The sequence below is a fragment of the Lolium rigidum genome, unplaced genomic scaffold (assembly GCF_022539505.1).
Source record: "Lolium rigidum isolate FL_2022 unplaced genomic scaffold, APGP_CSIRO_Lrig_0.1 contig_5254_1, whole genome shotgun sequence".
Taxonomy (NCBI): Eukaryota; Viridiplantae; Streptophyta; class Magnoliopsida; order Poales; family Poaceae; genus Lolium; species Lolium rigidum.
Window position 1 is genome coordinate 163,201 of NW_025900881.1, and position 13,528 is coordinate 176,728.

Consider the following 13,528-nt stretch of genomic DNA (forward strand, 5'->3'; position numbering starts at 1 on the left):
AAGCACAAAACACATTCAAATTCCAGCTGATGATCTTCTGCTTCACCACGTCCATGGATATTGTACCTTGCAAATTGTTAAGTATCCATGTATTCACATACAAGAAGAAACACTTGTTCGCTTCGATGTAATGTCAACATCGCCATCCCTCTTTTCCAGTATCCATAAGTCTACCAATCTATTGCAATAGGTAAAGCGGAAGGTATAAGGAGGCTCAAAGAAGATAGCTCGATTGTGGAAACGATGACAAAAGTAATAAGAACAGTTGATTGCCTTTTGAGACCATTTTCTGGATAAGGTAGAAACCTTGACTTGTACTTCCACATGCGTGAAGCAGCTTCACACAAATGAGACAGGAAAAACTCACGCACAAAAGAGATGAAACAAGTGACACGCATACACTCTCAGAGTTTGCTCATTACCATTACTGATGTTGCCCAACCTACAGAAGCAAGCCAGGGTCACCGGTGTAGCAGCAAGAAAGCATAGCACACGACCTCAGCAGCGGGATCAGAGCTGCCAGAGTCCAGGAAGGGAGGCCGAGCTCAAGGTGGCCGCACAATCTTCATGCTTGTATTTATTCAACATACTGAACTTTGTCAATTCCTCCTCGTCATACTCCGGCACAGCCTCCTCTTCCTCCCACCCCACCGTCATCCTTCGTGATACGGAAAAAGAACAACAACCCAAGATAGCTCCCAAATATTCACAGATAACAATAGCACCATGCAGCTACTCAAGGATAGCCACTTCCCATCAGTATTCGGCTAGAACAGCTTCACACAAGCTAACAAAATTGTGACCGCACGGCACAATATACAGTAATCGGTGAGAACAACATCTCTGGTAATGAGAGGAGACTCATGAAACTCGGCAGAAACTTCCTCCTGAAGTACAATAAAATATAACTGTTACCACATAATCATTAAAAGGCACTTGGATAAAACGAAACTTCCAAGTATTTCACAATAATAGGCTTGATGCGATGTACTACGTCTGCACTGTGCACACGTAGTATAGACTGTAGAGATGGAAAAAACACTTCGCCCCGTTCCAAAACGCAGGAACTCGAAATGAAGGAATAGGAAAATTGCAGGAATTGAGATGCCTTTGTATCCTGGATTCCTACAGGAACCAAAACCACATGAAAACTGCAAAAATGTTGTTTGAATGTCACACAGGAAAAGAACGGGAATGTTAGACAGAAGATGAAAACCTGAGGTAAGACCTCGTGTTAGTTTTCCTCCAAAATTCCTACGGAATAGCCTTTCCCATAGGAAATTCAAAGAATCTTGGATTCCTATTCCTTTGTTCCAAACGAAACCATAGGAATTTTTACTATAGAAATCCTATCCTCCAAAATTCTCATGTTTTTTCCTTTGTTGCAAACAGGCCCTTCTTTAGCTCCCGTGCGGGATAAACAAACACTATTTACTCCGTTTCCTAGCTACAGGAAGTTCTTGTTGCCATAGAGATACCATTTAGCTGATTTTGTTTTTTCTTATTGTTCATAGATTGAACCTATATATTGTATGTAGAGTAAGTGAATAAACTCATAAGCTTATCAAGTAGGCACATAAGCAACTTCAAATTTCCGTGGTTATCATCGATGGCTGATTCGTTGCACATGAATTTACGACAAGGATTAACATGTGACTAAATGAGTGAGATGGTTGAGCATGTAGTTCAAAGTTTAAGGACACTATTTGAGCACCGGACAAACCTGCAACTTCAGCGGATGTAGCAGTAGGCATCAAAAGTAGCATTCGGTCCTCAGCTCTTGGGACCCCCTCCGGAATCTCCACATAGCTGCCTCCATCCATGCGCCGCTATCCTGCAGCAGGCTACAAGTGCCTAACAAAAAAAAATAGAAGGACCCACCAAATCAATTAGACAAATTGAATTATATTAAGAACAGAAACAATGCATATGATGTACAAATGCTTACCAAGACAACATACCTGGTGAATGATTGATCCATGCAATCGAAATTAAAAGAGCACACTGATACAAAGAAAGAAAAGCAACACTGACCAACTGGGGTATGCGGACATGGCCAGTCTACAAAATGATGCTAACAACCAGAATGCATTCGAGACAGATCTAGAAATGTACAGAAGAAATTGGTCATAGAAATATACAAAGAAATCCAAGGGTTGAGAGCTGTACCTGTATATCTTCACTTTTCTCCCTATTGCAACAGCTTTTAGCCGGCAGTGTGACTACCTGCTCGAAATCGGACACATTCGAAAAGAATCAGTGTCAGATGGGAGAAAAAAATGAACAAAGAAAAGGTGGACTCGCTTACCACGTTTGAGGCAGGGGAGGCAGGTGATGGCGATTGTGACTTTACCGGTGCCGGGGAGGAAGTGAAAGGGGCAAGAGGACGAAGCAGGGCACCGGCGCCAACACGAGCATCTTCCTTAAGCACTCGCGCGCCGCCGCGTCCGTCATGGAAGTCGATATCCTCAGGCTCGTATGCGGCGACGCCATCGGGAGTCCTGATAGACGGCCCCGAGTCGCGGAAATCTGTGAAGGCGTTGCTGATGGCCGCCAGTGAGAGGCGGCTCTTGGAGAGGACGGGGTTCCATGGCGTCGCCAGCGGCGGCGGCGCGTCGTGGAGGAGCCAGACGTCATTCCTGAGGACGGGGAACGACAGGAGGAGGGTGTTGCCCCTGCCGCCTTGCGCTGCACATCCTCATGTTGTGTGGCGGTGGCGGAACGCGCTGCTAGGCTGCGTCGGGACGCGGTGCGAAGGAGCGACAGCAGGAGTGGAGGTGGGAGGCGGCGAAGGGTGGTCCTATGGTGGCGGTAGAGCAGCGGAGCCCTAGCCGCTCCGCACGAGAGACCAAGATGGGGATCCGGGTCGATGCGCACGAGAGATGGGTCGAGAGGGCGAGGTTTGCACCAGCAGCCCAGCCGGGGCCGGGGGTTGAGAAAACGCGATCGGACCGGTGAATTTTTCCTTGCCCCTAATAAGAAAACAAACGTAATAAGAAAAACAAGGAAAGAAAATGCCCGCAATTATATCTTACATAATTTGTATCACGTCTTGGGAAATCCTGATTGATTGAATACGTGATCCATGATACCATGACTTCGTTTGCGGGAGATAACATGATTGATATTGTGGGCTAAGAGCATCTCCAGTCGCGTCCCCCAAACCGTCCCTCAAAGCGATTTGGGGCGCGCCGGACAAAAATAATCATTCCAGCCGCGTCCCCCAAAGCCCGTTTTTGTCCGGCGCGCCCCGATACGGTGTCCGGCGCCCCGAGCCCGTCCCCGTCCCACAGGGGACGCTCCGGGGACGCCGGACACAACGAAAGCGAGGCCAACCGACGCGGGGCCGACCCGTCGGCCGGCACGAGGAAAATTCGTCTCACACTCCCGCCAAATCCCGCCGCTCCCGCCAAATCGCGCCTATACCGCCGCGCACGAGGCCTCCCAAAACATATCCCGCCGCCGATTCATTTCTCATATCCCGCCGATTTCTTTCTCCCTCCCGCCGTGCACCCGCCGCCGCTACCCTCTCCCCATTCCATGGCGCCGCCGACAGCCCCCAAAAAGATGGCGAAGAAAGCGGCCAAGAAGCCGCCGGGCAATGCGACGATAGGGGCGAAAGCGCCGTTCGCGAAGCCGCGGAAGGCGCCGGCCGCGAAGAAGAAGCTCGAAGGAATGACCGAAGATCAATGGCGACAAGATTGCCCCGCGCCGAAGCTATCGACGGCGGAGCAGAAAGGACGCGAGGGCGGCGGAGCTCGAAGAAGAAGGCTCGCGGCGCGCGCGCCAGACCAGCACATAATCGCCGGGTGTATCGCCGCCACCAACGCGAGCCCATATAGTACGAACGTGCCGGTGTACGTTCCGGGAGTCTTCTCTCCGTCGCAAGCCGCCTTCTACAACGACGGCCCCTCCGCCACTCCGCGGTGCGTGACGCCTAACTTGTCGCCGCACTACCGAGATGCGCCGCCGCACGGCGGCTTCAACCCCAACAACCTCTACCCCCGGCGTACGAGCGACGCGAGCCGGAGACCCGGTCCGGACGGCGGCCCTTTCACCGGCCGCAGGGGTCCGCTCGAATACGACGGCGCCGGTGCTGAGGAGGACGACGGGGTTGAGGAGGAGGACGACGGGGTGGAGGACGACGAGGAGGACGACGATGAGGACGAAGAGGGCGGCAAGGAAGAGGACGACATCGAAGCCAAAATGGCGGCGGCGGACGCGGCGGCCCTGGCAGCGGCATCGGCATCGGCGGCAGCGGCAGCGCAGCAAGAGCAGGCTGACGCGTCTTCTACCGCTACACCTGCGTCGGCCTCCGCGTCGGCGACGGAGCAGACGCACCATGCACGGAACGAGCGCGATCGCGACGAGGTCGTCGTGCTCGACGGGCCTCGCGTCGACTCAGACACGACGCCATCGACCAACCCCTTCTTCTAATTTGCATGCACCACCGGTCTGTAATATGATCGCGCGCCCAGTACTTTGATCGATCGCCACTACTCTGAACGCGACGAACCGGCGGGAACGATCTCTTTTGAATGCATCTATTTGAATTTCTGATTGGGGGCGGCGTTTGGGGGACGCGGCTGGGGAGCGACGTCCCCCAAACGCGGCACGAACAAAACACGTCCCCCAAACGCTCGATCCGGCGCGGTTTGGGGGACGGTTTGGGGGACGCGACTGGAGATGCTCTAACAAAAGGGAAGGAGGGGCGATCTGCCTTATAATTAGATCGGATGGTTGGATGTTAAGGGGAGATCGTAAGATTAGATTGGATGGTTAAGATGGCCTGAATCTCCTTCACCAAACATGTTGTATGACATACGACCAACTGGAATATAATAGTAAAGAAATGACAGTGATCCTTGTGGGAAAAGATGTCCTCAAAAGCTGGGATGGCCTGGCCTCCCAACCATTGATGGAGACGCACAGAACACGTAGAAGGGGTATCGAAGCAAATACGTATGAGGTATGCCATGTTCTTAGTGGTGGTGTTGAAACCTATTTCGGACCAAAAAAAAGAAGAATTCCGAGGTCGGTTTGGATTCTCACAGTAGTAGGAGGGACTGTCTTGACTCTATTGGAGTACGTACTACTAGTAGTATACACAAGACGTACGTACGTCTCCTCCAGGCTCCAGACCCCGAATCCTAGAGGCTAGAGCGCGGCCACTCGCCGCGACGAATCCCCCGACCTCTCTGGTGTATCGGATCGGATCGGACCGTGTTCCTCTTCCGCCGTCCAAACCCTAGAATTGATTGATACGAGCCAAATTGCTGCGTGCTTTGCCTGATACTAGCGTCTCGTCCTCGTGAAGGAAATTAATCAAAAGATGTCTCGGGTGCTGTACTGTGCAAAGACCCGTGCTAATCCAGAGCCTCCCTCGAGGCCTGCAAAAACTCCAGCAGCACCTGCTCATGGCAATGCTACACCATCAACGCCCCCTAGCATCGGCCCTGCACCCCAACACGTGGATCTTGACGACCTGACCAATTCCACTGCTTCATCCCCGCTTCCTGATCCCAGCCAGGATGAATCGTAGGCCCAAACTTCTTCCTTCGTATCGGGCTGCTGAATTCATTCTCTCCTTCGTTTTCGTCGCAATATATAAACCATTTTGATGATCAAATTCAGGTATTATTACGAGTATGAGAGCAACAGCGACGGAGAGTGCCCGCCTACCCCGGAACCGGCCTCGCCATCCTTCGATCCAGAAGACTACAGCTGCGGGGATGGAGGGTTCACACCCTACCTGCGAAATTGCCCCGGGTATGCAAACATCGCGTTGGAGCACTACAACAGCCAAGACAACCACGAGGTGAAATTTCTAACCATCTCCGTTTCCAATCTGTGTATATATGCACTGGAGCTTTATTTTTTGTCTAATGTGAATATGAGATGGTTTATTAAATGTTCAAGTGCACTCTCTTTTTTTCTTTGAAAGGGCTCAAGTGTATTCAAGATCACTCTATTACTCTATGTGCCTATCTTGCTCTCTTATTAAAGATATACAGTACCATGTCATCTTTTGCCAGTTCCCACTTAGTTGGAGTAATATGTCACATAAAATTAAAATGGGTGGACACATCTCCTCTGTGCTCTATTCAGTAGATGCATGATTAGCTACTATTGTTATTTTTATACTGTATTTATAATCGGTGGTGGTACTCTGTATCTTATTTTTCTGCATTTGTTATTTTCCACCTACTCGGTCTTATATATTTCCTAACTCTTATTTCCTTACTTTTCAAAAATGATAGATCAAGTATCAGCTCATCAAACCCATCATCAGCTGCGTGATTAGATACGATGGCTCCTACCAGCACGTGAATTTCACGGCAAAAAGCACTCTGGAGAACTCAAAGGAGGACTTTTTCTTTGCAGAACTACGATTATGTCACCATACACATGCCTGGGTGCCTGTATGCATAGTTTCCTTGGGAGAAAACGAGAGAGTTGGTTAGTCAGTTCTAAACCAAACTTAATAGCTTGATTCTTACTTTCTGTTAATTCAATCCCAGCTTATTATAATAACTAACCCATAAAGCAGATGTGTGGCTCTCGGGTGCAACGCACCCTCATAGATCAAAAAAGTTTTAGTAATGATTTGAAAAAGTCAAAAAAAAATTGAATCTTCCTGGAAACCAAAGATGATCAAATTTGTACTCGTAAAAAAATGTTTGGACACGAAATGATTCCCATGGACTCCAGGACAAAAAAGATAAAATTATGACGAATATAAAGTGAATAGTACCTAGTCATGGGGCGTTTCGAGTTTTTTTTTTTTACCCAGGATACAATAAAAGTACTTTCCTAGGAAAATATTTTGTTTGAACTATAATACCTGATCATCTTTGATTCCCAAAAAAAATTAAATTTTTTAATATTTTTTTTATTTTTCCAATTATAGGGGTGTGTGGCACCCAAGAGCTCCTTTGATTTCCCGACTAACCCATTGCTTCTATAGGTTACCTTTTTGGGCACCACTAGGAATCGGCACCCGATTCCTAGCATTATATCGGACCAACAGCTCACCGTAGGATGAAAGCCCAATCAGTCGTTGGATGAGAACGGTGCCCCGTGCGAATGTCTAGCTGAAAGTTTTAAAAACTGGAAGGTAGCGTTAATTACGTGGGCTCTGTGCATAGTTTCCGGAACTGAAACAAATAACGATAATCACATGGTATTGTCTTTCATAGAAATTTAGGAAACTAATAACTCTTGTAAAATGAGATTTCAACCATTTAATTTGCTTCCTTACAAAGCAAATTTGGTTTCCAATGTTATTCAGTTTTGCTTCGATATATGAAAAAATATTATTTCCTGTCGTTGTGACATTATTCTGGTGCGACATGATGTTGCTTCCTACCAAGAATACTTTGTTTTTTTGGCCAACTACATTGCTTCGAAGATTGTAGAATTTTTCGAATCAAGTACAAATATTTGTTTCTACCAATGTTGCTTTAAAAAGAGAAAATAATTTTGTTTCCAAAGGAAACACAATTTGCTTCTCATGTAACGGTTAAATGTCTCTACGAGCAGTCGAGCACTACTTCCAGCAAAACAAATATTTGTTGATATTATCATATTGCTTCCAACAGAGAAAATAATTTGCTTCTAAAGTAAAATATACTTGTTTTCCAAGATTACATATTTAGCTTCCATGTACAATAAGAATGGGTCACATGGGTTAGGTCGCCTGGCGTGATGCCACCATGGTCCATCTCAAATTCTCAATAACGATGGCGCATTCGTAGAGATGGCGCATTCGTAGGGGGCATGCCAGTGGTAGCAACAAAGCACCGGTCGACCTTGGAGGACACACCAGAGAAGTACGCCTGCTACGGCGACACATGCTAACACAGGAAATGTCTTGTAGAAGGATATTTTTGAGGAAGAGCCTCAACAAGATCGAAGCGACGAGTGCGAGCAGCTAGAACAAATCGACGATGAACAACAGCTGCTTGTGGAGGACCTGCGACAACAACCTGGAAGTTGTCAAATGAGAAATATAAGCTTCATGCATGTATTTAGGTTGCATCGAGAAAGCAAATGTAGCTACCATACAAATTTGGAAGCACAAGAGGGTTAGTGGTGAAGCAACTGTTCTTTTTACTGGAAGCATGGACATTATGTAGGTATGTTTACAGGCCAGTTTAAAAGGTTTAGTACAGGAACAGTTGTAAATTTAACATCTCGAAGCAAGGACGAAGCACCAAAAGAGGCTATTTGAAGCAGTAGAAATAAAAATAGAAGCATCACATGATCTTATTTGAATCATCACAGAAAACATATTCGCGAGACATTGTAGGTAGCATGGAGATCAGAAGCATGAGACAGTGTGAGATTGTAGGAGAACTTAAGTAGAAGCAAACATTCAGTAATTTGAAACATGTGAACATTAACTTGGAAGCATGGAAACATAGAATCATCAATTTTTTGTATGCATCATATTACAATCAATGTAGAAGCAGACAAATTTGAGAAATGTAATATACAATGGTTGCCGCAAATTTATCTGGATATGTTCCCAACTCCATTATAATCAGTGCATAATTCTTGAGGAACATGGTATACTCGAAGGATGCAAATAAATCTGGCATAGCAAAACAAGCAGCACATGGAAGTATATAAAAATATAAATGGATTGGGTGGTAAATTGATTTCACATGGAAGCTTAGCAGATCACGGAAGCAGCAAAACAAGCACATGAAACATCATGAACATTACTATTGCTCCTATACAAAGAACTAAAACCTAGCAGATGGAAGATACGATCACATAGGCTATATGAATTGGCTGGTAAAATTGATTTCACAAATGCAAGTATAAAGTAATACATGGATTTAATTTCCTAAAAACGCAGGAAAAAGGCACACAATTGAACCAAGTTCAGTTGCTATTACCTTCTCCTAATTCCTGTAGTCATCATAGCAAGTCAGATGCGGGGAGAAATCGGGCAGAACTGACCGGCGGATGGCGGAACTAGGTTCGTGGCAGCTCAACCGGGCACGCATGCCGGCCTGCTGTGGGGTAGATATCGCCGGGGCAGAACTGACATCAGCTGCTATATGCAGATCAATGAAGACATGCGTAGATGGCAGGCTACTACTGGCGATAGGAGAGGACCAGGTCGAGGGGAAGAGATCTGCGTCGAGGAGGACCAGGGCTCCAGCGGCGACGTTGCTCCCGTGGTGGAGCACGTCGGGACAGCGGAGGTAAGGCTCCAAGGAAAATCGAGGAGCACTAGCAGGGGCGAGCTACATGTCGGAGGCGGACAAGGAAGGCTTTTTCACACCAATGGCGATCTGGAGGACGGCCGGAAGGGCCGGCGGCGGCACACCCCAGCGATGTCGCTAGTCTCGTCTCGTGTATATGCAGGGACTAGGGCTGGATCGGATGATGATGCGCTGCTGGAGAGGCGATATGAGGTGGGGGAGCAGCGAGGGAGGCCGGCGGAGGAACCAGAGCAAGGCGAGGGGGAGCGGCGCGGTGCTAGGCGCTGCAAGGGAGAGGATGCAGTTCTGCGGCGCTTGATTAGGGGAGGCATTATCGGGGCCAACGTGGAAGAAACGTGGGGGAGGGGATCTGACGCAAAACTAGACGTCCGATTTAGATGAGATTGACGGTGTGGGGAGGGTCCGATGATTTGTTTCTAATCGGACACCGATAGTTAGTGTTTACCTTTTTTTTTTTGCATTGCTTCTATAGGTGGGTTCTCAGAAATCAGGAGTCGCGGTGTTGATCCTCGACATTGTTTTGGTTGTGGAGATATAGTGAAGCACCCGGTGGATGGATCATTGTATGAGGCTGGTCATTATTTAGTTGACGGTTACTGCTTTCACATATATGTTGAACTACTTCCAGCAAGCGAAAGTGCAAGACTAGTCAGTTGTATAGTATAGCAACCCACCGTAGGTTAGAGCTAGGACGGTGCTATAAAAATCTGATGTATTCCCTCCATTACAATGAATAAGATGTTCTTGTTTTATGTGTTTTCTCTTTGATTAAAAATTACTCAAAATATAAAGGTTGTTATAGTATAAAATTGATAAGTGTTTTTCAATACAAATCCAACGACAACAATTACAAACAATATAGTTAAGATTTTGTTGCCAAATTTGTTGGGAACATTTGATACTCAGGGCACAGACGCCTGCCAAAATATTATTTGTAACAGACAAATTTCAGTTCAACAGGCAATTAAAGTGCCACGACATTGTTTGCAAGCTAACTACAATCATTGTAGCCCGTGCTGCCACTATTTCACTTGCAAACAATGTCAAGAATGGCTGATGCTCTTTATTTTTTGATACCACACTGGCAAAAGAGCAACAATCACCTGGAACTGTCCACCGCATGATTACTAAACACAGGCAGAAAATGAACATGAACAATCATATATATTGTCTCCATCATGACAATACAAGGCCAAGTACTATCATAGAGTTAGATTCAACGTCCTGATAACACAGAGGAAACAAAACAAGAGAAAACTTTTGTCTAGTTGACCACGTGAATAACAATGACTGGAGTCCTAGTTCTTGATCTTCTTCTTTGGCCTCAGCTGAAACAAAGTAGAAGAGAATTAGATATTTAGACAGAGACAAACAAACAAACATGAATTGAGAGTGGGTTTAGAGTTAGTTACTGTATCACACTATTCTTAACAAGATGAGGGGTTAGGTTTTTACTTGCCACTATACAGGGTACAGCAGAATTTAAACCACAGTGACAAGGACAAGAAGTATGAACCAGAACTATGCTTACCTGGTTGCTGTGACCACACTTCTTCTTGCGGCAGTTGACAGCCCTTGGATGCAGCCTTGCATAGCACCTGAAGAGAAAAAGGAAAAGAATAGTTCGGTTATAGTATGTACTAAGAAAACAGAGTGTGGCCAACAATCACAAACTAAGTCACAAGCAGATCAAACAAACTAAGCAAGAACTGACAAAAGAATTCAATCAGGACCAAACAAGTACTCATTAGATGATAGGCTGGGTCAGAAAGAATTTATGCCTCAAAAGGTTTTAACTCATAAGGTTACCTCATACATCTAATTGAATCATCATTCCAGCCAACAAAGAAAGTTTGAAAACCACACAAACAGACATCATGCAAATAGGAGGAAAAAGACCAAGATCAGCTAACAGTAGGTAAATGTACATATGGGATATCACGTTCAAATTGCCACTGAACATAGCAAATGCACAACAAGCGACCTACACTAGTGTTCAAATAAAGATTTATTGATTGATTCGAGATGTAGCAGATTGTTCGAGGCCATCACAGCAGAGTAGGTCTGAGTGGCACGGAGAACTGCATTTTGTTATCACCAACCTTCAATGCAAAGATTCGCCACTTTATCAGGCCCCTTTGCTCTGCAAATTGGCTCGGTTTCCAAGATTTTACGACGGAAGTTTGGAGAATGTATGCCTCAAAAAATAAAACACCAGGAATTGCGTTTTCAAAGGGCAGCTAGTAGGATTTGTAGGTCAGAAAAAGCTTATGCCTCAAAGTTTAACTAAGAAGTTGACCCCGTACATCTTATTGAATCATGATTCCAACACATCAAACTATGTTCCAAAAAAACATACAGCAAGAAAATAACTAAATGCAAAAACAAACTTGTAGATTGGTTACAGATGTAGCAGATTGTTCGAGGCCGTCAAAGCATAGTAAATCTTAGTGGCACGGAGAACTGCATTTCGTTATCGCCAACCTTCAATGCAAAGATTCGCCACTTTATCAGGCCCCTTTGCTCTGCAAATTGGCTCTCTGTTTCGAAAACTTTACGGGGCTCCACGCACCAGACAGAATGTATGCCCAAAACTACATAACACTAGGAATTGTGTTCTAATACCAACTAGTTAGATTTGCAAGTCAGACAGAATCTACACCCCAAAGTTTTAGCTCATAAGGTGACCTCGTACATCTAATTGAATGATGATTCAAATTCAACAAAACTATGTTTCAAAAAAGCATACACCAAGATAATACCAACATGCAAATACAGATTTGTAGATTGTTTAAGATGTAGCAGATTGTTCGAGGCCATCAAAGCATAGTAAATCTTAGTGGCACGGAGAACTGCATTTCGTTATCGCCAACCTTCAATGCAAATATTTGCCACTTTATCAGGCCCCTTTGCTCTGCAAATTGGCTATCTATTTCCAGAAAGTTCCCAACCAAAAGTTTAATGAATTCAACCAGACAGTATTTAAGCCTCAAAAAAAAGCATCGGAAATTTCAAATTTACGTGTAAACAAGTAGATCGGTGGATAAGCCAGAATATATGCCTCAAAAAGTTTAGCTCATAAGGTGAACTTCGCGCATCTAATTGAATCATCTTCCCACCAATCTACTGACCATAACCACAACAAAGAAAGACACAAACACAAATCTACTACTCCTTCCTAGCAGGACAAGTATCAACAAAACAATACTTAGGTGAAATTCAGGCTTCCAATTGACTGGTCACACCATCCGACAAGTACTAATAAGCATAATAAGTACGAGTAAATTTCCCCACCATTGAAAATCAGCTGCCGAAATGGACACAGCAGGAGACAAAGTATAGGCGGGCACTAAAATTTTCCCACCATTGAAAATCAACTGCTGGATTGGACTAGGCAGATGACAAAGTATAGGCGGGTAACCAGCTAGCTACCGCAACATCGATCAAAGGAAAATGTGTACTATTCATCTAGGCATCTGGATTTTACATCTGGATGAGCATAATCGAGGGGAGGAGGGACGGAAAATTACTTGCGGCAGATCATCTTCTCCTGGTTGTACTTGCGGGCGAGGGCCTGGAGGGAGGGCTCGATGATGCCACCGCGGAGGCGGAGCACGAGGTGGAGGGTGGACTCCTTCTGGATGTTGTAGTCGGCCAGGGTGCGGCCGTCCTCCAGCTGCTTCCCGGCGAAGATGAGCCGCTGCTGGTCCGGCGGGATTCCTGGAAACACGCACATAGTACGGATTAAAGGTCTGGACAAAATCCATGGCGGACAGAGCGAGGCTGATGGGAGAAACGAAACGCAAGCGAGGTCACCTTCCTTGTCCTGGATCTTTGCCTTGACATTGTCGATGGTGTCGCTGCTCTCGACCTCGAGGGTGATGGTTTTGCCCGTCAGGGTCTTGACGAAGATCTGCATCCTGGCTGATGGCGGCCGCGAGTAGAGGAGGACGGCCGCCCCAGCTTATATACTGCTACCTCAGCCTCACTACCACTACGCTGCTGCTAGGGTTTCGTTAGTGTGGGCTGGGCTTTTTGGAGTGAGCAGTGAGTTAGTGGTCACGTGGTTTTTGGGCTGACTCGTCCATTTGCGCACCACCTTCACCTCTGAGGAACATCAATCGAAAAAAAAAAGTACCATAACTTAAAACATCGCCAAACTGACATATAGCACCTGCGTTTATTTTTCTATGTTACATATAAAATAAGGCTATATCTGTAGGATAACGTTGCATAGAAAACAAAAAAATTCCTACCGCGAACACGCAATCCAAGCCAAGATGCAATCT

At 46.0% G+C, this 13,528-nt stretch overlaps 2 protein-coding genes, 6 non-coding genes and 1 pseudogene across 8 annotated transcripts; all 9 read right to left on the reverse strand.

Moving 5' to 3' along the window:
• Positions 1-249: 249 nt before the first annotated feature.
• On the reverse strand, positions 250-6,956 carry LOC124681699. Its single transcript, XM_047216543.1, has 6 exons — positions 6,953-6,956; positions 2,309-2,697; positions 2,170-2,226; positions 1,962-2,061; positions 1,724-1,854; positions 250-887 (listed from the first exon to the last, which is right to left on the reverse strand). Exons 1-5 carry the CDS (start codon positions 6,954-6,956, stop codon positions 1,754-1,756), a joined length of 651 nt encoding a protein of 216 aa, XP_047072499.1. The 3' UTR covers positions 250-887; positions 1,724-1,753.
• A 3,428-nt stretch (positions 6,957-10,384) lies between these two features.
• On the reverse strand, positions 10,385-13,196 carry LOC124681700 (ubiquitin-60S ribosomal protein L40-1). Its single transcript, XM_047216545.1, has 4 exons — positions 13,056-13,196; positions 12,770-12,959; positions 10,771-10,837; positions 10,385-10,567 (listed from the first exon to the last, which is right to left on the reverse strand). The coding sequence occupies exons 1-4, from the start codon at positions 13,156-13,158 to the stop codon at positions 10,538-10,540; spliced, it is 390 nt and encodes a 129-aa protein (XP_047072501.1). The 5' UTR covers positions 13,159-13,196; the 3' UTR covers positions 10,385-10,537.
• LOC124681712 lies at positions 10,993-11,084 on the reverse strand. The gene has a single exon (XR_006996005.1). It is a non-coding gene; the product is annotated as a small nucleolar RNA Z266 (small nucleolar RNA).
• Positions 11,264-11,383, reverse strand: LOC124681710. Its single transcript, XR_006996003.1, has one exon. It is a non-coding gene; the product is annotated as a small nucleolar RNA snoR86 (small nucleolar RNA).
• LOC124681706 lies at positions 11,487-11,574 on the reverse strand. Its single transcript, XR_006996001.1, has one exon. It is a non-coding gene; the product is annotated as a small nucleolar RNA Z266 (small nucleolar RNA).
• On the reverse strand, positions 11,646-11,765 carry LOC124681709. The gene has a single exon (XR_006996002.1). It is a non-coding gene; the product is annotated as a small nucleolar RNA snoR86 (small nucleolar RNA).
• LOC124681707 lies at positions 11,875-11,959 on the reverse strand (annotated as a pseudogene).
• Positions 12,035-12,154, reverse strand: LOC124681705. Its single transcript, XR_006996000.1, has one exon. It is a non-coding gene; the product is annotated as a small nucleolar RNA snoR86 (small nucleolar RNA).
• LOC124681711 lies at positions 12,274-12,363 on the reverse strand. The gene has a single exon (XR_006996004.1). It is a non-coding gene; the product is annotated as a small nucleolar RNA Z266 (small nucleolar RNA).
• Positions 13,197-13,528: the final 332 nt, after the last annotated feature.

Coding starts and splice junctions, on each gene's coding strand:
- LOC124681699 (XM_047216543.1), bottom strand. Junction 2,227..2,308: donor CCTCCCCTGCCTCAAACGTG/GTAAGCGAGTCC, acceptor GATTTCGAGCAG/GTAGTCACACTGCCGGCTAA. Junction 2,062..2,169: donor AGAAAAGTGAAGATATACAG/GTACAGCTCTCA, acceptor ATCATTTTGTAG/ACTGGCCATGTCCGCATACC.
- LOC124681700 (XM_047216545.1), bottom strand. CDS start 13,158: ATGCAGATCTTCGTCAAGACCCTGACGGGCAAAACCATCACCCTCGAG. Junction 12,960..13,055: donor AAAGATCCAGGACAAGGAAG/GTGACCTCGCTT, acceptor GCGTGTTTCCAG/GAATCCCGCCGGACCAGCAG. Junction 10,568..10,770: donor AGTGTGGTCACAGCAACCAG/GTAAGCATAGTT, acceptor ACTTTGTTTCAG/CTGAGGCCAAAGAAGAAGAT.